Here is a 25,419-nt window from a genome sequence, read left to right on the forward strand (position 1 = left end):
TCTCCCAGATGGATAACAATTTAGGGGGGTTAAGAACTGCTGCCTGGCAAACACCTTCTAATCCCAGACAGGAAGAGATTCTGTTAAATATAACATTGGAGAGTCCAGGGGAAATGGAAGAGTCTCAGGGTTCAGACTTCATGGCGTTAAGGTGCATTCAGTAATGAAGCAGAGCCTGCTTCCATGACACTTTTGTTTTTCATTTTGCATTGAGTTGATATGAGGTGTGACAGAATTTGATTACTACCGAATTTTAGAGTTGTTGGTTTGACTCCAGAAATGTAAAGTGGTCTTTGCATTCACTGACCAGTCTCCAAAGAACAATCAGGCATGTCAAAACAAGTGACTTTACTGAGCTCACAGATTTTGTAGGCCTTTTGCCCTACCCTAATAATGAGCAAGTAATTATCAGGGCAGTCTAAGTCCAATGGGAAATGATGAATCAAGAGAACTTCCAACTGAGATGTGATTCTTAAGATATTATAGACTCTGGTTACTATACTGAGCCAGATAATTAAAGAACAATCAATTATTCAGGGTCCCAACATAAAGATTGAAATCAATCTGGGAGCAGCTGCAAGACATTCTGGCTCTGAAGTCCTCAGTTCTCAGCCTCCAAATTTATGCCATCTTTTTGTTATGGCAGTTTAGGGAGCTGGGTTTAATTCCCAGACAAGTAGATTGGCTGTTAAACAGGATGAAACCTAACACAGATTTCAGGAGAAGTCCCAATTAGTGACTTGGGTTTTTAGACTCCCAGAGCTTCTCAGCACAAAAAAGTTTTAGTGGTTTTTTTTGTGTGTGTGTTTTGGTTTTTTTTTTTAATATTGCTTTGATAAAAATTACTCAGAAATTGCTCATCAAACATGGCACTGTTTAAGTTTGCCCCTGCTCTGGGAAGATATCATAACCTGACAACCTCACACAGGCTGCTTTAGGCTTTAAAGAGAGAGAGAGTACAGAGAACACGAAGGGCTACCTGCTCTAAAGTATGCATATACTGACCTATCCCTGTGCAATAGGTCCTTAAATCAAAAGCAGGTATAACTTACAGTATTGAAGACAATTTTTCTCAGAATAAGAAAAAACTCCATAATCTCTCGAAATTAAGCCAATACATTTTTGTTATTTCCAGGGGAATTGTTGGAAATTCTGGCAATCATAGAAAAATGTTACAATCATATATCTCAGAGTAAATTGCAGTCCAAGCAACATTAATGTTGCCCAAAAAGCTATATTCCTATTCTCCAAAAAACATTCTCATGCTGGTGTATAGTGTTCCCTGCAGAAATTCTATTAGATAAGGGCCATATATCTAGGCTGAATTGGTGACAGATTTGAATGCAAATTCAGCTCCCCAAGAAAACACACTCCTAAACTAAACCATTCACATCTGTTTGTATTTCTGCTGCAGCTAAAATTCAGCAAAGATCTGTGAAGTGCACAGAAATCTGCTCCATCTTTGTTTTGAGGAAGACAATACAGCAAGAACACTGCTGTACTTAGGGAAGCCTCAGTACAGAGATGTTCAGCACCTTATGTCGAAATCCACCTAGGTGCTCTTGCATTAATTTCTTTGCTTTTATCACTCCTGAGAGGTCTCAGGTTTGTGCAATCTATGTCAGCCTCCAAGGCAGGATCCAATGATGTCAGATGTACAGTAGAGGTTATCTTTATCTGTTGAATATCTTGACTTCTGGGGAAAGTCCAAGGTTGAGTGATACATGCTGCTGCTACACTGCCCAGTTTATTTGTCTCTCCTTGATCTGATCCCTCTCCAACTTTTATGGTTCTTCTTGCCTTGAGTAGTCAGTCAGTTCTCTGACTGTACTTTGTGATTTCTATGCCAGCAGAGGGCTGGCACACAAGGTTAATAAGGTTACTTCACAGAAGGACATTGTAAGAAACCTGGTTTCCAGTCTAGGTTAAAGAAAGAGGAAAGTGACAGGAGAATACAAAAGAAAAATAGAATAGAAACCAGGAATTACTTAGAAAACAAGAACTACAATAGCCTTCTGTTGTAACCATGATAACAGAGTTTGCCCATTGACAGGCTTCTCCTAAAGCCCTTCCCTGCACAGAGTCCAGCATAATTACACTGTGAGGCTCCAGCACTCTCGAATGAGTGGCATTATTAGAAACAGTGACTTACAGCCATGGTAAGCTACAGCATAACCTTGTGACAACTCATTAACTTGAGCCACTACTTTCCTGACAGTGCTTTAGGAATGATACATAAACTCCTTCCCTCCCCAAATGCGTTGTATGAACTCAAGACCTTATCTTTCCAGAGAAGCCGTGAGGAAGCCTGTTTTCAGCCTGCACTACAAAAAATTATTAGACTACCAAATCACGTAACTTGTTCTCTTCTCTTGTCTGCTTTTGCCACTGAATGTATAGCAATAAAGGGATCAGAGTGGGAATCTATAAACCTTGGTTTAATGGAAGAAATTTCTCACTCCGTAAAAGGGTCCATTTGCTGTGTCCTCAGATAAACTGAATCAAAAACAATGAACTTGGAGAACTTACTAGGGTAAGCTCTTGTAGAGCTCCAGGATAAGCTAATGATTTGCTTGTATTGCTTAGGAGAATGAAAAAGGATTGCAAAAGCTAAGACAGAGAATAAGAGCAATTTTATAGTAGATCAGGAAGTCTGATTCTATTTTTGCTGTGACACAGATTTTTTTAAGTGAGCCAAGGAAGAGTCGTCTACCCTCTTGATAATGCACTTTATCCTCACAGAGACAGGGTAACTATTTCCTGCTGCAGAACTGTGTTACCTCCTTACTGTTTGAAAAGGGCTTGACCATCTTGAGCTAGAAGGGCAAAGCTAAAGTATCTTTATTGCTAAAGAAGAAGAGAGTAGTAATGAGAACCAAAGCTGAGCCTGGGACAGTCCTCTCCTATCCCAATGGACCATGTCTGCTTCCAACATCCATTCAGGAGGTAGGGGCTCAGAGACAGTGCCAGGTCACACTTCCCACATGTTCTCTTTGGTGGCTCTTTTGTTGTGGGAAGCACACATGCATCAAGTCAATTTTGTCATTTAGATACCAAGAGAAAGAGTGATTTTGCAAAAAGTTTTTTTCACTGTTAGAGACAGAACAGCACTTTGGCTTTAAATAACTTGACCTACATCAAAATCATACCCTTGACAATCATCTGTGAGACCACTGATGTGACCAACATTTTAAAGATGCTAAATTTAAGTTATATACTTAACCCTGAGTACCTGCAGAGAGAGCTGTCAAACTTTACCAGTGTACAGAAAGGTCTAATTTCAGGAACAGCTGCACTAACACTTCAAACTGTTCATTTTTGCCCTCAGTTAGCTCAGTAAGAGTCCAGTTTGCTTAGTTCTGTGGTCAGTATTAACCTTTTCCAGGCCTTGTGTCACTGAAATCACAGCTAAAAGTCAGTTAGGATTTGCTAAGTATGAAGGCTGGCACTCTGTTGGAGATGGGCTGCAACAGGTCCAAAAGTTTCTGTTTCTAGCTCTCACTGCTCCTGGGTCACATGTAACTGAACCAACATAAAGTTTAGCCTAAAGATAATGCTTTAACTCCCACCCTCAAATAAACTACCCCCAATAATTTGTAGCAGTATTAAACATGACCTACCCAAAACAAAAAACCAATTCATTCTATAAATTCTAACCATTGTGAAGGACCCTAAATCAATGAGGTAGCTCTGCTTAGAGCTTCCCTTTAATGAGGTACCTGAAGAAAGAACCAAGGTTTTTAAGTTAAAAAGGAAGATTATACCACAGTAACATCCAGAACACCTAATTTTAATTAGATAAAATGGATATTGATGATGCTAGAACAAACTGTACAACTTTCCTTATGCCCAACGTGTCATTAGATTTGGGAACTATTCCCCAGGTTTGGTTTCAGGTAATTAGTTGACTTCCTGGGCTGCAGTAAGCTTTACCCAGTGCCTGACAGACCCTAGCAATGTTCTCTTCTATCACCTTCAAAGCCTGGCTTTCTGCTTGTTCAGCCATCTTCACACTCTGCTTGTCTCCAAGACTCTGCTCTTCAGGAAAAGGCTAGTTTTTCCTCCTTTTAGGAGAGTCTTAGCACTCAACACACATTATTTAAAGACATTTTGCATAAAATCAGGAACAAACATATCAGGCACACTTTTTACACTGCCAAGACAAGGGTAAAGATGTAGGAGAGATTTGCATATTCCACCTTGAATGCTGACACACAAAAAAAAAACCAAACCAAGGTATAGTGAGCACATCATAAGCTAAAGTTTAAATATATCACATAAGCCTGAGAGATTGCACATTTGGTTTGTTTTCATGTTATGGTCAGGAGAACAGCACCGAACTTAAACTGCTTTTATATTTCACTTGAACAGCTGAAGGTAGAGATAAAAACTAACCTAACTTTTCGTAATGGATGCCATAAACAAGGCTATAAAAGTCAGAAAACAGTTACTCAGGCATTGAAATATTAATAATAGGAAATAATAATCTCAAAGAAAAGCATTCTCTTTCCATGTCTAAGATTCCTGCATGATATAACTGTGAGAAAGATAAGGAGGTGGTGCAAGTAGGATACTCACTATGTAACCTCAGGATGAGTACCAGTGTAAGTGATGAAAGACCAGGGCTGAAAGAGTTATGAGAGTTACTCAGAGGATACTCAGTCTCCTAAAGAAATAATTCCCAGTTTACAGACCAGAACTAAAAATTTTCATATTTGAAAGGGTAAACCCCTCATAGCAGTAGCAGATTTTCCTATTAGTGCTAACAGAGTAAATGATAATTCTTCTTCCCCTTGATTTTTCATTGTTCTCTAAATACACTCTTCCTGCTCCCTGCCAGTTCTTAAGCTGCCCCACAGTCACAATGACTTACATTTTGCTGTGAGCAAATCAGAACTGGTGTATTAAAAAAAAAAAAAAAAGGAACATTCCTTATTCTGCTTTATTTAGTTGTGCCAGTGCTTTGATGAAAAGGGAAGGAGGCAATCTTGGCAAACCAGAGCTAGAAACTTCTCATATCCTCTTAACAAGGAGCCCCCTGAATGGCTTATGACACCAAAATCACTGCATATTTTACTAAAATAAATCATAGATTGTTGTTAAGCAATTCTATAATGTTTGAAATCGTAATTGTTTAGACTATTCTTACTGGATAAAATGTATTTTCCTAAGTAGACCTAGTTAACAGTTTCACAGAAAGTATTTACAATCAAATTACTTATTTGACAGAGCCACTTTCTCCTGAAATACACGGATTTTGAAAATTATAATTTTGAATGGAATAGATTAGTTTTGTATGTTGAATAATTACTCTTTCACAGACTAAAATAAAGTGCTGAATCTTATTAACAAAGTGACTTTTCCACACCACTCATTTAAAATCGTTTGAAGTGATCAAAACAAACTTATCAAAAGATAAGCTTTGTCAGAAGCAGTATCTTGAAATCTTGTTTCACATGAGCATTAAAAGTTCATCTTTTTGCCTGACACATGACAGTTTATCAGAATCTTTAGCACGCTATCTTAGCTAAATCTTGACATTTTCATGAGGTGGAAAATCTGTTTCTCCTTTTCATGAGTTCTGATTCTCTCACCATTAAAAGAGCAATAACACAATCTTGCAGTAAATATTAACAGCAGCAATAGGTGCATTTTCAGTAGTTTAAGTAATGTGTTTCGCCAAAGAGGGAGAAGAATCTTATCCTGAACGGTTACTCACTAAGCCATCAAATTATTCAAGGCAAAGATAAAAATGTTTGAAAACAATTGCAACTTTCTATTCATTTAACAGCTTACATCCTAAATATAGCCTGTGCTCTAAACATATTGTAAGCCTATATGAGAAGTTTTGCCTTAATTTCTTCTCTTGACAATTTCTGATCAGAGACAGAAGTGCAAAGGGAACAAGATTATCATTGATGTATTCAGCTGCAGCACTGTGGCAAAGGAGTGGATTCCCACCAATACTGAGACTTCTGGGAAAAAAAAATCACCCAAAACACTAAGGACTGCTATTAGAGAGTGATAAAAACACAATGCGTGTGTGAAAGAAGATAAGGGACAGAAGTAATACAAATAATGCACAAAAATATTTAGGTAGACCTATGCAGAAGAACCTGGTATAAATATGAAGTAAGGGATTAAAGTAAAATTTTTTTAGCACACTTCCTGAGAAATGCTGATTTTTCAGAAGGCAACACTCAATCATTATTCACAGCCTCTATGGCATTTGCTCATGTCTGCAAGGAACTGAATTTACAAATGACATTTGCATTTGGTAACTCTGGAACTTTGATTTTAAAGTACTGCACAAATACTACCTAGAGAAAAAAATCAACCAGGTCCAACTAAAAGAAAATTCATGCAAGTCAAATTTATATCTGTCAGCTATTCATCCCAGTAAACTACTGGCCAAACCAAAGTTCTGGTTTCTGAAAAGTTTGATAGATACTTCACTATGTACTTTTAGCAAAAAAGGACTAAAATTCCCTTAGAATATTAACACTCTAGAATAAAATTAAATGTATTCTATGTTTAATATCAACGAGAAATTACATTATACCAAAAGATCATCTAAGATAAAAAGCTACACGTACAAATATCAATTAGACAAGAATTAGTCTGTACTTTTCCAAATATTTGGGATTACTGTCATTTTGACTATCTTCTCATAATACCCATCTCAGTGATCAATATTCTAAACTTATCAAGTCTTGTTTTTAGGATTACTGTGGCTTCATTCTCCATGTTGTTGTCAAAGTAAAGATTGAATCTTTACCCTAAGGTGTTCGTAATTCAACAGTTGGATTTGTTTCTAGTACTATTTACACTGAATAGCTCTGCCATGAATAAGATGTCCAAATTTTGCAGATAACATATCATAAATGAGCAGAGATCAAACTGGCGAAGAAGGAAATAATGGAGAAAGTGACACAACATTAAAGAGTTAGGAAGAACCACAATCTGTGTTAAAGCATTTTTCCTAATTATACAGTTTGATTCACTTCATATTTTGTCTTAAATGAAAACAAGACACAGTGTATAAATAGCAAATCAGTAATGAAGGCAACTTTACAAAAGCAGACAAACAGAAAAAGAAGAGTACTTCAGGTGTAAGGCAGAATACAGAGAAAAAACCAGTGGTGTAAGGACCAGGAGAAAAGAATGAGAGGAGTGGGACTATAAAGGGTAGAAAACAGAAAAAGCTAATAAGCAAAGGCCCATACTTTTGGATTTATTCTACTCTCACTTTTATCTCTGGTCTATAATAGGGTGAATCAATTAAATTACAGGAATTGCTGATAATATCCATCCAATGTGAAGAGCACAGGACTGGGCCGTGCGTTGTGAAAGCAATTTGAGGCAGGGACTGAAAAGAGACAGCTGAAGTTCTTTAATATTTAGATAGTTTGCCTGAAGGTGGAGAATGAGGGAAACAACTAAAAGGAGTGAAGACAGAAGATAAAGAAGACAACCTTTCACACTGAATAGACGAACTGTATCCAATACTTCTTTAGGTGATGAAAATGCAAAACCTATTAATGCCCTGTGCATTTTATCCTTGGACTTGATTCATTAACAACTCTGGATTTACCTTTGGTTTTATATAATCAGCCTTTTAGCAATTTATTTACTATGCAATCAGCAAGAAAAAGAATATTATTTTTTGTTCTGAATTGCTAATTCCTAATTGTCTGTTATTTGCTGTCACCTTACCTTGCCAACAAGCCCCGACCGTGAGCTGCATGGCAATGTGGGAGGGGTGGATGGGCCAGTCATTGGTCACCAGGTAAGGTTCATATGTGGTTCCATCCATGTACAATGTAACAACGGGAAACTCCACATTGACAATGTAGTAATGCCACTCTTTATCACATATCTGAAAGACAGAATGCAAGAAAAATATTATTTAGCACTTAAGGTGACTAATTGTTATAGCCCATATGTTTTTTTAATTGCATTGTTTCAAAATTTCACTCATGGAAAAGAAATAACGTTATTGTAATTTATGCATCTCTAACAGTAATGAAACCTAAAACAAACAAACAAACAAAAATACTCGTGGTATACTTGAAGAATAGATGTGATATATAGAGGCATCTTAAAATACACTCTTTGAAAACAAGACATGGATAAAATAGAAAAATCAGACAATTCGGTATTTGCTCGGTATTTTCAATATCACATTATTAATGTCTATATCCACTTTTAAGAATATAAAATTTTGTGTAAGAGACGCTTACTTAGGATGTATCAGCATAGTTACTGAAGATCTCTATGAGCTCCAAATTAAGTATGAAAATATATAATGCTTAGTCACTAGATTGGTGAGTTCTTATCAATGATTGCCATTATTAACTTATCACATTAGTACTTAGAAAGTCCTGTGCAGCACACCAGGACTGCTGCAGTGCTACAAAGACCTCAGCAGTCCCTATGTCCAACTGATCTGGGCAGGACACTCACATCTTCTCCCCGCTTCATCTTTTGGCCTCAAGCTTCTTCACAGATACTTGGGAAAATTAGGATATATATGGTTTCACTGATACACATCAGCTTTGAAAAGCAACGGTCATATTTACAACACGCTTTCAACAGGACAATATTAGTGTCAAATCTCATATGAATTTCTGAGGTGGACAACCAGGGATTACTGCAAGATGGCCAAATTCAGTTTTAGTTCAGAAATATACACCTAGATGAACCCAAGCCTCTAAAGAGGAGCCTAGTGTGTAAATATGTCTGCCCAATTATTTTTTCCTTTGTTATATCTTGCACACTGAAAAATTCAAAGGAATAAATCACATCAAATTGGTAGGATAAGTGAGCTGTTTTTAAACCAAAGCAATAGTTACAACAATGCTATTTTCAATTCTGGAGAGATACTTGTTTTGATGTATTAAGAAATGCAAGTGCTTGAATGCAGATATCCTTGCTGTTTCACAGAAGCAAACAGAAAAGGGATGTTTAAACGTAACACTTTGTCCTTGGCCAGGTTAAGTGCTATCTGCTGCAATATCTGCCCTTTGAAAGCAAAAGCTAATGTTTTGTTCCAGAAGACATTTCAACAAGCACTTAATCACTTCTATTTCAAATGGATACATTTATTACTGCAGACATCATAGCTCCACAGCAAGAGATAAATGCAGCAAAGGGCTGCTACAGCCTTCCTTTGTAAGCAGCAGACAGCACAAATGTTTTCTGAAGGTTAAATGAGCTGAAACCAAAATTGAAAGTAAATAAATTGGAAGACTGAAAACTTTATTGAACAAACAGCAATCATGTATAGTATTCTGCAGCCCACCTTTTCAAGGAAAAACAGCTTGCCAAGTGTCCTGACCTGACCATTAGCATGTGATGCATCACAGCCTCATGTGTCAGACATTTTATATAAAACAAAACAACTTATACACCTGATTTTGAGAGACCTTGTATGGCAAAAACTACAGGTATTAATATTTGACACTTTTCTGAGAACTGTTTCACACTATTTCTGTTTTGCAACCCTAAACTGCATCAGTTGGGATGCCCCAAGTGCACCCCAGCGAGTGAGCAATCCTCCTCCTATTTAATGAAAGCAAGAGCATGTTAGGATAGCAAACCCAAACATTTTTGGACATTATATACACAAAGAACGTGATAATGTGTACTATGTAATTACTCCATTGGCTGATCATTAGGCAGTTACATTTTTCAAAGACAATGCTGCCTGGAAACACAAGATTACATAAAGTCCACACAATTCAAGCCTCCAGCAACTGTGCTCAAGTGCTTCCAAGAAAAATGGAGTTGTGCAACTGTGGATGTTCACACTAGACAAAGTATTTACTAACTTTATTTTTTCTGATACATTCCACCAAATGATCTCTCAGTATATGTACTGGGCCCCAGTGTAAAATCAAATATTCTACAAGGAAGTAAAAATTTCCTTCAAAACTCTGGAATACATCCCAGTCATTCAGCAGCAGGCAGTATTTCATGGCTGGTCATTTCACAAGTAACAAAATAATGAAATAAATAATCGTGGTGTGTAATTTGTTCTGCTGTCATTTCAGACACTTTCTTCACCTTCTAAACATAGGAAGCCAATTTTTACCCTGCATATATTCCACAGTGGCAAAGAACGTAATATGAAGCAGTGAAGCCACAAAAAGAAAACTATAAAATATACTACACAGTAAATAAAGAAATGTTAATGTTCTCAAGTAAGAACTGTATTTAAAAAAATCTGATTTATAAAGCTATCTTAATGAGATAAAATTACAGATTAGTAAGCTTGGCTTTCAAATACTGCTCGATGGCTCTAATCACTCTACCACGCCAGTGTCTGCCTCTCAAATGTATTAATCAAACCACAGTGAATTAAGACTGAAGTCTTAGTGCTGATTACAAGCCATTGCATTGGAATATGCTTTTATGAAACAGATAAAAACACACTCCTTATAAATCTTACAAAGTAGATGTTCCAAGCTTTTAGCATCTTCTAATTAAAAAAGTCACGGATTTTTCTGTTTTATATTGAAAAGCTTGGGAACAGACTGAAACCTAAGTACTTTGGTCTGAGAAGCACATGGTGCTTAGCAGTAGATTTTGTTGGTCTGCAAAATGTCCCATTTTTTGGCTTTGTACAGAAGGGCTTGCCATGCACATGTGGGAACATTTACTGCACAGCTCTTTAGCCTCCCTCAGGTCAGCCTGGGCAATACAGGTCATTCGCCTCTTTGGCTATATACACAAAGACAACCTGTGCTTCCAGAAGTGTTCCAGCGTCTCAGTGAGGAGCCATGCACACCCACCACCCTCTGACGAGCTTCCTGAAAGCCCCTGAAGTAATTTCAGCAGCCCCTGAGTCTGCCCACGCCAACAGCTCTGTACGTCCGGCCAGCGCTGCCCAGTGTGCAGAGTCCATCCCTCTAGAACTGGGAAAGCAGGCACTGCTTCCATCTACTGCTTCGTGTGACTGCTGAGGAAGTGTTCTCAGAATACACTCAAACATCCACAACAGAAGCAGCAAGGAGAAAAGCAGAGCAAAGGAAGCTCTCTGCTTACTGTAAATACCACTACTTACTGCAGGTACGAGACACAAACTCCTTTCTGCCTGAGTGGTCTGAACCACTCGTTTGAAGAAAGCATCTTAATCTAATTCCAAAGAACAGAGCATATCATTCTGTTCACTTCTTTATGCCTTTTGTAGCCTCTTAACACACTCTGAACCTCTCATCTCTATCCTTAGTCATCATTTATAAGACAACTGGGCCTAGTTTAGGCCCCTTTATACAAGAAATACTCATATAAACTGGAGTGAATTCAGAGGAGAGTCAAAAAAATAGTCAGCTTTTGCCATGTGAGGAGAGGCTGAAGGAAATGGGCTTGTTCAGCCTGGAGTGGGGCAGCATCAGGGGACCGGTCACAGCAGCCCTGCAGTGCCGAGGGAGAAGTTACTGGAGGGAGGCTTTTCCAGGTGTGCTGTGACAAGGGAACCATGGACATTCACTGAAAACACAACAGGTTCAAACTGGATATAAATTGAAATTCAACAGGTTCAGGATGTAAAGTAAGCCTTGTGGACATTCAGGCAGTAGAGCAGGCTGCCCTGAGAGGTTGTGCCTCCATCCTTGGAGATTCCTCAAGGACTGGTCCAAGCCCACAGCTGCCCCTGCTTTGAGAAAAAGGTTGGCCCAGAGACCTCCTGTGATGTCTCTTCCCAGCTAAATTACAATTCTAATTCCATAAACATCATTGTGCTGAAGATTATAGAAAGCAACACTGTCACTCTGATGTGATTTTTTTCAAAATGGGAGATATTCAAAGCCTCTTAGCTACAGGAATAAGGTTCAAATTCATAAAATTCAGGCTTGCTATCTTGCAGGTGACTGTTCTAATCACCAGGCCATGAGGTACAGCAGCAACACTACCACACTCCATATTCCTCTGGCCATAGTTTGAAAAAGAAAAACCAACCCCTCAAAAGTTTTGAAAGGTGCATATAGATGTCTCTGTGTCTGATGAGTGATGATTTTCTTACATAGACATATGTGGGCATTATTTCTACATGTACATTCCACCATGCTTTAAAAAACTGGATGTCATTTGTCATTGATGTTGACAACATGGACATTTATGAATCAGATCCTCTTATAAGGATGACAAATGTATAAGACTTTGAATTTTGCACTTGTTTCACATAAAGATTAAAAGATATTGTGTCTCTATACCAGCTTTGATAAGAAGTAAAAGTCTAGAGAGTAAGGAATAAAATTTGTTCATTCCTTTTGGCTAGTCTGGTGGACTGCACGAAGGGCACATATTGGAGGTGTTTGTAACTGCATAAAATGAAGGCAAGTCCTCTTCCAAATTAGCTTCATGCTTATGGAAAACCTGTGCCTGGGTGGAGGCAGAACAAATTCTGGCTAAGCAAGGCCTCTGAAAACTTGCTATGTCCTACCCCACAGATGTTGTCACTTCCTTTGTTCCACTCTTGCTTTGCCAGCTTTAAAGTACTTCTCTTCTGCCGATGGCTCACTGTTAATGTGAACTAGGAGACTCATGAGAATAAGAACTGAACTGTTTTGCAAAACAGATTTTTAAAATTCCATTTTAGAAACAAACCATCCCACATACTAAATTCTCTATGGAAAAAAAAGATCCCAAATTACTGGTTTACATCAATCACAATATTTCCACTGTAAACTTACTTCAGAAATAAAAGAGAAAATAAAATAAAAAACCCCCGCAAGCAAAAAGGCGAAAGTACAATCAATTTCATTTAAAAACACTAAAATGCCTTCACTCCTAACTTTTCTTTTATCATGGTTTGGCTAGTATCAGCAGAGTGGGAAACACTTCAAGTTATGCTAAGTTTTCCTTTCTGAGAGCATTTTCCATTTCAAGTATTGGCAAACTCAACCTCATTGCATGCACCTGTTCAAAATATGTACGGCCTTTATACCAAAACCTTCAACAATGGAACAGTGTCCTTATTTGCCAGCATTTCTCCATAGAGCTGGGGCAGGTCATCATTTGTAAATACACAGAGAGAAGTCAGGCTCTGCATTTTTATCTCACTTCACTAAACAAGACAACAAATGCAGGGAATCTCCCTTTGATCTAATCCTTAATGGCATTAGCAGTACCCACCCAGCCACAATCTCCAGGTCAACCCCCTGCCTTGTTCTGAAAGCAGCCACATGCTTTTAAAATTTGCTTCAAAGCCTGGCACCCATAACCCTGGTTCAGAGCACAGAGGAGAAGGTATTTGGATGGGGAGAGGGATATTATTCTGAGTTTAAAAAAAATACCATGTTACTCTCTTCATTTCCAAAACAATCCTTCTGAAGAGCTTTGTAAACCTTTACAGAACTTGGCATTGCTCTCCTTCTGTTAGTTCCACTAATTTTGGTACGGTTTTTACATACTTTGATATAACAAAATATTTTTATTATATAATTTTGGACATATTTTTATAGCACTGAGAGAAAGCACTGCACTGTTTGCAAACAGAGCTCAAAGAAACAGACCTAAAGGTTCTGAAAGACTGTTTCACTACACCCTGAATTGGGACTAAGGAATAGTGTCACTGTAAGCAAAGAAGCCTAAAGAAGACATTTCGAAACAACTGGCAGTGGATTTCAAATAAAAGTGAAAAAGTTACATATATTTGCAATTTTTTTTTAAAAAAAGTTGTATATTTACATATGCAAATTCAAAAAAAATTAAGCATTTTTGGCAGTCGAGTCACTGTGCACAAGATTGGTGAGTTTGGCATGAAGGCAACCCCCAGGTGAGCACAGAAAGGCCTCTGCTCTCCCACTCTGGGGTTTCTAAGGATTGTCTCTAAAACAGGATCTGTAAAGACATTGAATGAGCTTTTATCTGTTCTTTTAGAAACTCATTTATTACCTTAATTGTTTTCCTAATGTCAGTTGTCACCCACAGACTTCTACAATTAAGGCACGTTAGTGTAAAAAAAGGAAAGAAAGTACCTTGGGGCATTGCTTTTGCTCTAACTGCTGCTTCCTGTTGATTTCTTCTGATAAATCTTTGCCTTAAATTTCAGTAGCTGAGCTACCTGCAAAAGCTGATTAAGTGATATAGGGAAATAAGTTACACAGTTGAGGTTTTTTAGTTCTTTTTCTCATTGTCTGTAAACTTCTATGATTTCTTTTTTTTTTTTTTAATTATCCCAACACCACCAAGAAAAAAAGATTCACTGCTAAAAATGTCCTAGACTTGTAGACTTCAAGTATGTAATTCAGATATTCAGTATTAAGGATGGGCTTGCTCCACTGTAAAGCTGGGTTACCTAGTGCATTTCTGTTTTCTGATATAATGAACAAAAAATTATTTCTGCAGGGAATATGTAGTCTTCAAAGTAAAAGTTTGCTTTTGGGAGAATCAACAGATATATACTTGAAGTTGGCTTTGTGCTACAGTATAGTCTGCCAGCATATTCATTTTGGGGAAGAGCTTTTGAAAATAAACAAAAGCAAAGCGCAAACACTGACTAATCAAATCCATCCAGGAATATAAATTGCTATATCTTGTAGCATTATTTATTCTACCCCAGTAATAGGCTCTGTGCATTAGGACAGAGATCTGCCACATGTTTGGGGGCTTTACTCAATCTAAGCATTGCTAAGCTGAAAAGGATTAAAACATCTGCAGGAAAGGGTCTGGATATTCTTGACCACTAAGTGGAGCTGTGCAGATTGCAAATACGTCTCCAATATCTGCACAACCTCTTCAGACAACTTTAAATAAAGTTTGAAAATATCCATATTATGTACTGGGTTGTTTGTTTGGTTTTTTTTTTTTTAATAGTCTCTTTGGGTTTCCTGTTCTACATTTATCCTTTAGAAGCTCCTTCACATGACACTTTTTTTCCCCCTTGTCTGTAAAATCAATATACAATGTCTCTGAAGTGACAACAGATACAGTATGTAGGTAGTTAATTAAGGGAGGATGGAAGAAAAATATACTGTATATGGGAAAAGAAGCATCAATATACTCCCACCAGTTACCAGGTGATACATCAAAAAGCATCATCGGAATCTACCAGTTCAGTGTTTTGTCCACAAGAATATTGCTGCATACTTAATCTCCACATAAAACTTGCAGTTTGAACCTTAGCCCTGTTCAAATCTGATCACAGAGTCTCTCTCAGCAAGTTGCTGAATTCTGACAGCTGGTGGCAGTGAAGTAAAAAAACCCCAACCAACCAGACTGCTTTGCTGTGGACCAGTGATTTTACGCTTATGAGACTGGAGCATCTACTACTACTCTAAGCACTAGTACTCAATTGTTAGCAGTAATGATTATAGGGTGGAGTAATTTGTACTCCTTTGTGAGGAAGCTTTTCCATAGCTATTGGAGCTGTACTGGAGGTTGGATGTCCCCAGTACACATGCTGATGTGTTGGTAGCTTTATATACAGGGAGTTAACCTGGAAAATTAAATAAACATTCTTCTACATCTGCATTTGTAAAGGACCATGTATGATCAGTCCTAGAACAAAGCAGATTGAACATTGTGCAAATTAGTTCCTTGTTTCTGGGACCTCAACTAAGAATCAGAAGAACATTAACCAGAGAAGGGAGCAAAAGAGACTGCCCTGCTCTTTATGCAACTCTGAAGCAAGCTGATGCTTCCTCATAGACTTTGGTGAGGAATCTAGAAACTCAGCTTGTATTTCCTACCTCTGGCTGCACAGATAAAAGGAAGAGAAACCTGTTGGGATTATGCTGAGGTGGGTGAGAGCCACAGAAATGTCATTCTCAAGGCTCTACTGACTATGGCACATGTGCGAGCTCCCAAATGAGGTACCAGTGAATGAAACCCTGACAACAATGGCCATGACTCTCTTTAGATGTCACTATACTGACACCTTATTTAGGAAGCAAAGCAAAGCAGAAAGATTTTTCCACAACAGTGCATTTGGAAAAAAAGGAAATGAAGTATTGGGAAGCACTTCTTTGCCCTTATAATCTCAATGATTGAAAAGATAATGCAGCTTAATGATGATCGATTTAAAAGAATAGTTCATATACCTTATAAAAGAAGCATTTTCAATATAAACTACTGAGTTTGATAGTTTAGAAAACTATCCATTAGAAAAACACACTGTATTTTCTCATGTACTTTGCTCAAGTAAATGCTATATGCAAATAAGTACAAATTTAATCCCAACTGATATTTTCAACTGTTTACTCACTGCCTAGTCTATATTTTTTCTTCTGCTTAATGTTTATACAACTTAAATGTTTACTTTCACTTAAAAAAGAAAATTTACACAGACTGTTTAGGAAACAGCCCTAAGATTTGTTTGGTATTTTAAAGAAAATATGGATAAAATATTTGATTAGAATACCTTGAGTTCTGCAATTTGGTATGCAGTATGATTTATTTAATATGTCAAACAGTAGTGTGGGTGTCCATTAAATCAGAAAATTTGGTGAGGGAAGTATCATCTTTTAACAATTTTTTTCCCTTGAGAAATACCCCGAGAATACCTATTTATCCAGACTAATTCCTGGAATACATTTATATACATGTTTACCAGGTATATTTCTTTATAGCAACTGATGTTCCCGCAGGAAATACCTTGTTGTATTTAATCAGAAATTCTTATTTACCTTGTAGTGACAAGTAAAAGCAATTATTTTTCTCTCTCCTCAGCTCTTTCCCCTCCATGTACATTCAAATGAATGTAGAAGGAGAAGGACCAAAAAGAGGTGAGTCTGTATTTAGCACCAGACTTACAGATGTAAGACATGTTTTGATCTTTGATTTTCCTGAGATAAAACTGAATCTTGCAGAACTCTGCAGTGTATTTTATTTGGAGGTTGACAGACACAGCAAATGTCTTTCATCTCCAAAAGAGGGTGAACACAGACACTACAAGTCCCCCTGTGGCAACTGGGGTAAATTTTTCATTACTGTGAGTTGGTTTTAATGTGATTTGTGTATGTCATCAGTTTAAAAGAGCTCTGACTCTCAGTTTTCCAAGATGTATTATCTGGTTTTTTCTGAACTACCTGCCCCATGTGCTAGAGGAGGATGTTAATTGTAGTGTTGACCTCTCTGTTAGGCAGGTTCTCTTGTCGTGCTGCTGGCATTCTGCCAGGCAGGGAGATCTCTGCCTTTCATCTTGGCATCCTGTGCCCCCTTTTGTAATCACAATATCCACTCTATTATTCCATCGCTTAATGAAGCCAACTTAATTCCAACCACAGATGACATTTGAGTCATCTGCAAATGAACCTTCAGTGTGTGAAAACAGAAAGGATTTTAAAAAATCTCATGTTAAACTTCTACTCATTAATAGCAGAAAAAGAAAGGACAGGGAATGAAGTAACAATCAAAGACATCTCTCAGCTTTTTATTTTCCAGTCCCCTGATGAGATCCTGCATGGCAACACTGCTGGTCTTTTTCCACCAGAAACCATTCTAATTTGAAATATATCTGGCTGTTTGCCTCGATAGATTCTTCTCCTGTCTTACTCTTAAAAGACTCTTATCAACTCTGTACTGAACCTGAAGACTTTTACCTTATTGTAAGACTGAGAGATGGTGGGTGGGGAAGGGTATATTAAAAACAATTCAATGGTGCCATCCTTTGCAGCTTTTAGTGGTACATATATATGTATGAATGTATGATATATAAAAATATGCATATGCATACATACACACAGGCTTTGGGGGGAGTTTATTGTAACCTAAGATGAAACAGATTAAAAAATAAGGTTGCAGAATATTTATGTATTTCTAAAGTTTTAAAATAAAAAGGGAACACTGTTTTCAAAAAGTCCACATGGTATAATCACTAAAATGAATAAACTCCAAAGAGCTTGTATCAATGTATTTTCTCAGACCAATGTGTAGTATTCTACCAGCTGTAAATCTACTGCTCTAACTGTAAAGACTTCAAGGTACTTTCACAGCTTGTAGCTGAACAAATTGATTTAAAAACTCTTAAAAAAAAAAAAAAGAGAAACTATAAGAGCATACAAAATAAAAAGTTTTCAGAAACTAAGTATTTAATAACTGGGGCTGAAATTGAGGCTAAACTACTGAAGTGATACATAGCCAATGAAAACTGATAGTTTTTAACTATACTATTAAATAAAGTTACTACTGATATTTCTTGAGCTACCTAATAACAAAGTCTTGGTAGGTAATATAAAGTAAAATAATTTGTAGAAATTATTATAATGATCCCATAAAGAAATAATCATGAAATTAGGAAGTAACATGCTGACTATTCTTCATCACTAAGGCAATTTTCCTGGCCATTAATCTCTCTCTTCCTCTCTCTGCCTCTGGTAAATAAGCCCAGTTAACACTATCTGAACATGGTGATCTGGATTGGACAATCCTTCTTTCCAGGCTATCTCAAAGGAATATTAGGTAACTTTGGGGTTTAGCCATCCTCTTAACGAAGAAGTATTTACTAGGTATCAGAAAATGTTCATTTTACACAAAAAAGCCCACATTCATTGGACTTTCTTAGCATTTTTTTAAAATTCCTTTAACAGTGGCTAAAAACTTAAACATCTTCATTAGAACAAATATAACACTCTAATAAATGCATGCATTTCCATGAGCATTCTACTCAGAAGTTCCCAAACCAAAATAAGACACAGCATGGTAGAAAATTAAAAGAAAAGAACCCACAGTAAAATGAAGTTTTTATGCCTGATATTCCTCAGAACTTCCACAGACCTCAAAAGTGCTACTCCAAATTTGTAAAGAGATCATGAGTTCATTGAATCTCTTCGAATCCTGAATCCTCGTTAAACCAAAACATTTTTCTTTAAGAAAATGCAAATGATTACTTTTGACTTGCACATTCATTCATCAACAGGGTAACATGAAATGAAAAGGTGAGTAGACTATTTATATAGCAGTGTTTATCAGTAGATAAACTCTGTGCTGCCCACACCTACAGCAGGCAATTTCTGCTCAGCTTTTCAAACTCAACTAACCATAACCAGCTGTGACCAATTCTGTGCTCTCTGATCTCTTTGACTGAGAGATGCTATTTTTCACCCATATGCTTTATAGCTCCTTCTCTCTTGTCTTTATAGATTTTAAAAATAAGTATACAGGCCACAAGCCACCTGGGGCTAGAAGAAGAGGCAATAACTTCTCTAATTTAGGTGTGAAAGTTGGCTGTGCTTTTTAAGTGTGTCTCCTCTTCATAAAACAGGTAGCTAAATCCCCTATAAAGTCAATGAAAAAAAAAACATTACTTTGAAGAGTTTCAAAGAGACTGACAGTCTCTTTAGCTTTCATGAGCAGAAAATCTTCAAAAGCCCATTCAGTGACAAGAAAATGAAGGTCCAAATTTAGTGTCTTCAGCCAGGCTGCCGAGACCCCCACCTAATGTCTGTCACCTCTTGAAAACAAGCACGCAGTATGATTGAAAAAGAAATGCATTTACCATCTGTTTACATTCATTATACAATGACAGAAGTTCAACTTCCAAGTTATAAGAGCTGTAGACAGCATTAAACCACTATAACATTTGACCATCCCATTTCAGCAAAAGGGAAAAAAGACAGCCCTGCATCACCTGAGTGCACCACGTGCAGGCCTAACAGTCACAATGAATTTTCCAGCTCCCCACTCTGATATAAAGCTTATCACAGTTTTTCAAACAAGACATGTCTAAGTCAAATGCCAAAAGGCAGCTGAAGTGTGGCACTCCCATATTTGCAGCGTTACTGCTGGGAAAATTCACTTAATGCTGCCAGGTTAGAGGTGGCTGAGGTCAACCCACCATTGGATAGGATGTCTACAAGTGCTGCACAGACCTGAACATACACTGGTAGTATGGAACATGACATCTCCTCTGCAAGTCCTGCTCAAAAATACAGAAATATATACACGTAGGGAGTTTTGGCAAAATATCTTACAAAACCAGATAGTTTCTGTATTTAGTGAGTAAATATGCAACTTGGGAGAACGAGGACTCCAAATACTGTGTAATAAAAAGGTTATTACAAAGGTTCATAAATCTGTGTTGAAAACCCCAAATAATTTATAAAAGGAATTTTTACCAAATTTTAAACCTCATTCACATTATTTGCTGCTAGACAATTTGTGGTGTAAGTCAGTAACAGAAAACAAAACTACAGATACAGGACGCACCAAACTCATTGCTACCCTATAAGTCCATGCTCTACAACTACCACCTTCTTCATATCAGCAAGGAACATGAGCTCCAGCCTAAAACTAATTTTAACAAGCTTAAATAATGCTAAAACAACAATGGGAAATGCTAACCACATGCTGTTTTCAAATAAGCCTCCACCTTCCCTTTTACTCCTTTAAAATTATTCAGAAAAGTTTTAAGTTCACTTGAAAAATCAGTATTGGCAAAGAAGAATTTCTCCTTTGTAAATTGATATTTGGCCAGTGGAAGCCCATTCTATTACCAAAGCCAGAAGCTGATCTAGAAAAGCACCCTCTGTGGTTTTTAAAACAAAGATTAGCATTTGATCGGTTCCTGCACATGTAATATTTGTGGATGGAAATTATTATAATATCCCAGTTCTATTAATGTGGGAACTTTAACTATGCTCTTTGTCAATTTTATTCAAAAGATCATCCCACCCATTCATATATTTTTAGCAGCCAAACCAAAAGCAGAATTTTATTGGACATACCCACTGCTTCCAAATATCTTCCCTTTTAAATGGGGAAGTTACACTGATGGTCCTTTAGAGGGGCTCTCAGTTAATATAATGGTTACTGCCATTTATTTGCAGCCCATACCAACATCCAAAAAATTAGTTATCTCCACACAGAAAAGAATAAATAAAACTATTAAGGATAATGCAAAGGACTTTGCTTTGGAAATGCAGCTTGGCCATTGTCAGCATGGATTTGCCCTGCGAAATCTACTGCTGAGGAGAGCAAAAAAAGAAAGGGATGAAAGAGGCATTATACCACCCACCATGAATGCTGAAGCTTGTCAGACTCAATAAAATACTTCCTTGGTCCTATCAGGGTGGAAAACTGCTTCTTTCTAAATGGAAAGAATGATCAATATTCTGAGATGAATGCACTTTCTACCTAATAATGAAACATGGGAACATTTTTTAAGATCAACCATTACCTACCTGAATCTGAGGAATGAAAAGAACAACCAAAATCTTAGCCAGAATAAACATTGCAAGCTTAATTTCCTGCCCCCTAATTTAAAGGGCTTCTATGATTATTTTATTTATATGCCAGATATTGATCTACACTATGGTTTGTCAGTATAAATTTTCTGTTAAATATCTCTTTACGTTACAGAAACTACTATAAATGTGATATATCCAAATCTATATATATGATCAGAGATTAAAAAATGCAAAGGCTTCAGGAGATAGCCTTTGAGAATTATACACAAACAGAACACATTTACCACTTAAGAAATAAGAATAAAATTAAGGGAAAAATATGAAAACCACCAGATCCTTTGACCTCCTACCTAACTGAAAGAGCCCAGAGACATAATTTGTTTCACAGTCTGAGGCCTGATATCAGATTGACATTATTTTATTGAAGTTTTCAATCGATTTTTTGAATTTTGGCTATTAATGCTTTTACAAAGAGTGAAACTGTTTTATTTCCAAACACTACACATTATGTTCATGAGCACATCAACGGGAAGTTACCGAAGAGATTAGGGATAACATTGAAGCCCAAACTGTGTTAGTCTTACATTTTTGCACTATTAATGTCCTTTCCAAAACTGAGAAAAAGGAGGTTGTCACTGTTCAAAATAGGATGATATATCCTTCCCTTGCTGCTGGTGTCTGAACAAGTACAATGCTTGGTTCAGTCAGTTCTTTGGATGTTATGAAGGTACAGAGGGTGTGATTAGTGCAAAGTAGACTCCAGAGACAAAGAAAACAGGCTGGTTGGGGTTTGTTTGCTTTTGAGAGCAAACACTTGTGCTCAACTCTAAAAACCACGTTCTGAAGAGACCTTCTGTCTCCTCCCTCTCACACATTCCCACCTGCACACATCACTCACTTTGTTAGACTCCCCTTATCAATTCAAATCCCAGAGGAAGCGTTATGTGCTGGGTTTAATTCATTAAATAAATATCCAGACTTGATACCTCTGTTCTCACCTACCATCTGGAAAATGCCAGGATTCCCAGGTTATTCTGCACACAGAAGAAAGCCCTCCTGAGAGCTCTCCTTTAGGCAGTGGTACTGCTGGCTCTTTGAGGGCTTTCCATCGCCTGGCAAATCCCTCTTCAAAGGTTTCCTAGCTCGGAAGGAAGTGTTGAGACCACTTGCAAGGGTTGCTTTAAACCTACTCAGCAAAGGAAGACAGAGCTGACACAGGCACTGAAAACCTTTCACAATTTCCACGTTTTGAGAAAGGTGATTTGCTTGAAAGATATTTGCTGTGTTGAAGGCGCACAGTGCAAATCAGAGATGAAAGAATTTCTGCTCTTACACAGCTCTCACATTTAATTGAGAGGATACCTCCAGAGAAGCACTTGGTGTGAATCCCATGGAACCTACCCCTTTAACAGTTTTGAATATTGCTGCAGCCTGAGATGGAGGGACCCATAGCAGCGGAAAGACACGTCAGAAATAGATACTCCCTCTCCATTCAGATTAGTGTTGGATTCACTTCAGTTCCAGCAGGCAATTAGGACATAATGCAGAGAAAAAGCAAAGGATATTTTGTTTTTAATGCAGCTAAAAGGTTGCAATGAGTCATATTTGGCTACCGTAATAATTTCTGTGAGGTGAAGAATGGTTGTGTATCCACACTTCTGTATTTATACTCAGGGATAAGTCAGGAAATTATACAACCCAAATATTATACATAGTCTCTTTACTGAAATGGGGACTTTAATTACATAGCTGGCATTTTGCAGACAGGCTGATTATATGTTATATACCATACTGAGATAATTAGTTATCAGCTATATTTGTGACTTTGCCTGAGAATGTTGTTATTTCGTCAATATATAGCTTGCTTTCAGTACTAATCATGATCATGTTCTTGGTGTTTTTATTGGAGGAAACAAGTCAGCATTGAAGGTCTGCATCCCAGAATAGTTCTGGGTTGACGTTAGGGACATGAAACAAATAGACTGTGGGAAGAAATTTTCAATATCAGTGTTGCACAAACCCTTAAAGTTTTATGGATCTCATTAAAGTAATTATTTCAAGGTTCAAACATGTATTCACAGTTGAACTGGCTGAAATTTTCCCTGTGAAGCACTGTTTTGCTGATGGAAAATGACTACTGGATTGCAGACATATTCTTAAAGTGAAATTACTATTGCTAGAAATGGGACAAGAGGTTCTCCAGGAAAAAAAAACCCAAACACTGAAAAATATGCCTTGTAGTTTTTTCAAATAGTTCATTCACGTGTTTATTTTCAAAACTGTAAATAACTTTTTGTAAGAAAAAAAAAGGAAAAAAATCTGAATAGTGAGGACAAAATGCTCAATATGCTCCCCTAAAGTATATTATAATAAATTCAAACCAATTAATATAGAAGACTTACATGACATGAAATCACTGTAACTGCTGAAATACTCAAAGATAAGTCCAGAGGTGAATTGTATGCCAGCTCAGGGCTGTGTATTTCTGAAATTAAAACACAATTAGTCCACTTGAACTAGAAAGTGACGGTGAAAGAAAGGAAGAAGAGTCCTGCAAGGACTCAAAGTCTGACAGTCACCAAGCTCCCTTACAGCAGACATCTGAAGGAAACTGGACTTTCCTGTCACCTCTGCATACAAAGTACAGTGGTCTTCCACTGCATACACACTAGAGTCAGATTAATAACAGAATTTTCTGTTTGAATTGTAACACACTGAACTGTGATCCCCGTTCTCCTGTTGACTTTAGCTGAGTGCTGGCTGATAAGTTACTGCAAGAATCTTCATTAAATCAGCCACATTTGGTTAAATATTCAGCATATGGAAAATGAAGACTGAATTTGAAATCAGGGTCTGTGTGCTGGCCATGGAGCATGACAGCAAACCCTTACTCAGGAGCACAGCCAAATCCAGGAATGTCAGCAGAGATGCCTGAGTGAGAGTGTTAGGCCACTTATGGAGGAATAAAAAATGCTATGCAGGCTATGCATCCAATTACAACAACAACAGTAAATTACTCTGAACAAATCTGAGTCCACAGGTTAATTGGAATAAAAAAAATTGAAAGGGAAAGACTGAGCTGGTAATAAAAGAGCCATTGTAAGATTGGAAAATAACTTAGCAAGACCCTGGACTCTGATTAACTACTCAAAAAAATGCAGTAAAACTCTCGAGTGTCTTGAATCCATTAACTGTCCATTTGGAAGAACACTAGCACAGGTCTAGGAAGATCTGTGCAGTATCAGTCTGCAGCTTTTTGTCTATTTTTAAGCAGGCTTGAGTAAATGAGGAACTTAACTAGCTGCTGTGAGGGTATTTTAAAATTGGAAGGTATGTTATAATACACTACTAGAACTCTGTGCAACATCTGTGGCATAGGGATGTTTCTTTTGGGAAATTTACTTGCTGATGGAGGATTGTTATGACTTTAATATGCAAATACTTAAAAACCCCTAAAACTAAAAACCATCCCAGCTATCAATAATAATAGCAAAGAATGTCAGGAACTTTCACGAAATTATGATTCAATAAAGTCACAGTTTCTAACATTAAAGTTGCACTTAGACTTCCATTTGAAAACAACTTCTGCTGATGAAAAATTTAAGTGAGGATCCTACTCTTGCCTGCCTAGGAAGCTTCTGTAGGGTTAATTTCCTGCTTACAAAGAATGTGCAACTCTAAAGTAAAAAATGCATTGAATGTGCAACTCTAAAGTAAAAAATGCATTTAAGACACAAAATTATTCATAAGGATTTCCATTTTCTAGCCAGCACTAGTACTACTACAAAACTATAAATGGATTGACAATTATTTGTAACCTAATCAGGGCTGAGATGATGGCTAATGTTAAATTTTGAAGTAATCCTGGCTTTGTCATGCTCTGGCAAAGCCAATGGCTGATGGCAAAGCTGATGGCAACCTGAAGACTACATTTTTAAATGGTGGCATTGAACTAAAAACCTTCACAGTTACCCTGATCTTATTTAAAAGCTGCTGATGTTCCCTTTGTTCTTAGAGTGTGAATATTCATTTGGTAAGAAAGCAAAGGTTTAGATGCTCAGCCAGTGCAGGAGCAGCTGCACTGAGAACTGCACAGATTCACACCAGTGGAAGCACTGGCTTATAATTTCTGCAGGTGCTTAATGCAGCCCTCAGGAATTTTTTACTTTCCGCAGCAAATAAACGCACTAATATCATAGAAGTTCAATATGGCCAATAGATATCAATTCTTCTGAAAGCCTGCTGAATGTAAAAAGTGTTTTTTAAATCTATGTCTTAGGACAGCCCA

The 25,419-nt window shown here is 37.3% G+C and overlaps 1 protein-coding gene across 1 annotated transcript in view; it reads right to left on the minus strand.

The window, feature by feature from the left end:
- Positions 1-25,419, minus strand: part of CLSTN2 (calsyntenin 2) — a 197,570-nt gene that overhangs the window by 17,843 nt on the left and 154,308 nt on the right. Inside the window, exon 8 of the mRNA XM_032698045.1 lies at positions 7,717-7,879. Coding sequence (XP_032553936.1) covers positions 7,717-7,879 — 163 coding nt within the window. The remainder of the gene's footprint in view (positions 1-7,716; positions 7,880-25,419) is intronic.

The sequence above is a fragment of the Chiroxiphia lanceolata genome, chromosome 10, assembly GCF_009829145.1.
Source record: "Chiroxiphia lanceolata isolate bChiLan1 chromosome 10, bChiLan1.pri, whole genome shotgun sequence".
Classification (NCBI taxonomy): Eukaryota; Metazoa; Chordata; class Aves; order Passeriformes; family Pipridae; genus Chiroxiphia; species Chiroxiphia lanceolata.